This window comes from Otolemur garnettii, unplaced genomic scaffold (genome assembly GCF_000181295.1).
Source record: "Otolemur garnettii isolate 467f Iridium unplaced genomic scaffold, OtoGar3 scaffold00071, whole genome shotgun sequence".
NCBI classification, from domain to species: domain Eukaryota; kingdom Metazoa; phylum Chordata; class Mammalia; order Primates; family Galagidae; genus Otolemur; species Otolemur garnettii.
In genome coordinates this window covers 1,363,146-1,364,513 of record NW_003852466.1, presented here as the reverse complement: position 1 = coordinate 1,364,513, position 1,368 = coordinate 1,363,146, and the positions used below count along the sequence as shown (strand labels likewise).

The following is a 1,368-nucleotide window of genomic DNA, read 5'->3' as shown; positions in this document are numbered from 1 at the left end:
ACAGCAGATGGAAAGTTCTCAGTCAGTTTTAAGTCTAAGTGGACAGCGAGGATGATGGTGCCAGGAGGAGTTGGATTTAATTCCTCCAAAGAAAAATATTTCTTTTCCTTTGGTTTGATTTAAAATCTACAAAGTTTCCCCTAAGAAATAGTTAATTTATATTGAATTATATATGGAACAAATCTAAGAAATCATCCCTCTGAGGTGCCTCCCTTGAAAAATCTTTCAGACTATGGCGGTTGGAGGAATGGCGGTGATCACACGTCGTCTGCTGGGAAGAACTGGATTCTCGTTTCAGGTCACCGTCAGAAAAGCTAAGTTTGCTCTACAGTAGGGATCAGGAGATCTGATCCTGATTGCAGAACCATCCCTAATTACAGAATCTTGGGTTGTGTCTCCCACTTCATCCTTCCAGACCATCCCAGAAGACCTGTAAGATTCCATCTGGGAAATCACTAGCAGTTCTTAGAAGGGAAAGAAGGAGGATTGTTGGTTGGAATAAAAACAGGGTTGAATGAGTTCCAGAAAGCAGGGTTCTCAAACTCGTGGACAACAATCTGCAGAAGAAGACAACTTCGAAAAGCCAACTAGAAGCAACATGCAGAGAAGTTAGATGAGAGGGGCTTCCTCCGGAAAGAAGACAGATGCTCCGCAGCAGAAAAATCTTGAGCCAGCTCTCCCAGGAAGATGGGGGGGTCCCTCTGCAGAGACCCCCCCCCTTCAGGATCTGCGAGGAAGACAAGAAAGAACAAGCAGAAGACTCCTGGAAATGGAGATGGTGGCAGTACCAGCGAAGCACCTCAGCCTCCACGGAAGAAAAGGGCCCGGGCAGATCCAACTGTCGAAAGTGAGGAGGCATTTAAGAATAGAATGGAAGTTAAAGTGAAGTTTCCTGAAGAATTAAAACCATGGCTTGTCGAAGACTGGGACTTAGTTACCAGGCAGAAGCAGCTTTTCCAACTTCCTGCAAAGAAGAACGTGGATGCGGTTCTTGAAGAGTATGCTAATTGTAAGTGGTCGCAGGGCAATGTTGATAATAAGGAATATGCAGTTAACGAAGTAGTGGGAGGAATAAAAGAATACTTCAATGTGATGTTGGGCACTCAGCTGCTCTACAAGTTTGAGAGGCCCCAGTATGCTGAAATTCTCTTGGCTCACCCTGATGCACCAATGTCCCAGGTTTATGGAGTGCCACATCTACTGAGATTATTTGTAAGAATCGGAGCAATGTTGGCCTATACGCCTCTTGATGAGAAAAGCCTTGCATTGTTGTTGGGCTATTTGCATGATTTCCTAAAATATCTGGCAAAGAATTCTGCATCTCTGTTTACTGCCAGTGATTACAAAGTGGCTTCTGCTGAGTACCAC

At 44.6% G+C, this 1,368-nt stretch overlaps 1 protein-coding gene across 1 annotated transcript; it reads left to right on the top strand.

Annotated features, from left to right (window-relative positions):
* Nucleotides 1-234: 234 nt before the first annotated feature.
* Nucleotides 235-1,368, top strand: LOC100965955 (mortality factor 4-like protein 2; the record flags this gene model as incomplete). Its single annotated transcript, XM_012807534.2, has 1 exon — nt 235-1,368. A coding segment is annotated over exon 1 (681 nt), but the record flags the coding sequence as incomplete, so codon positions are not given.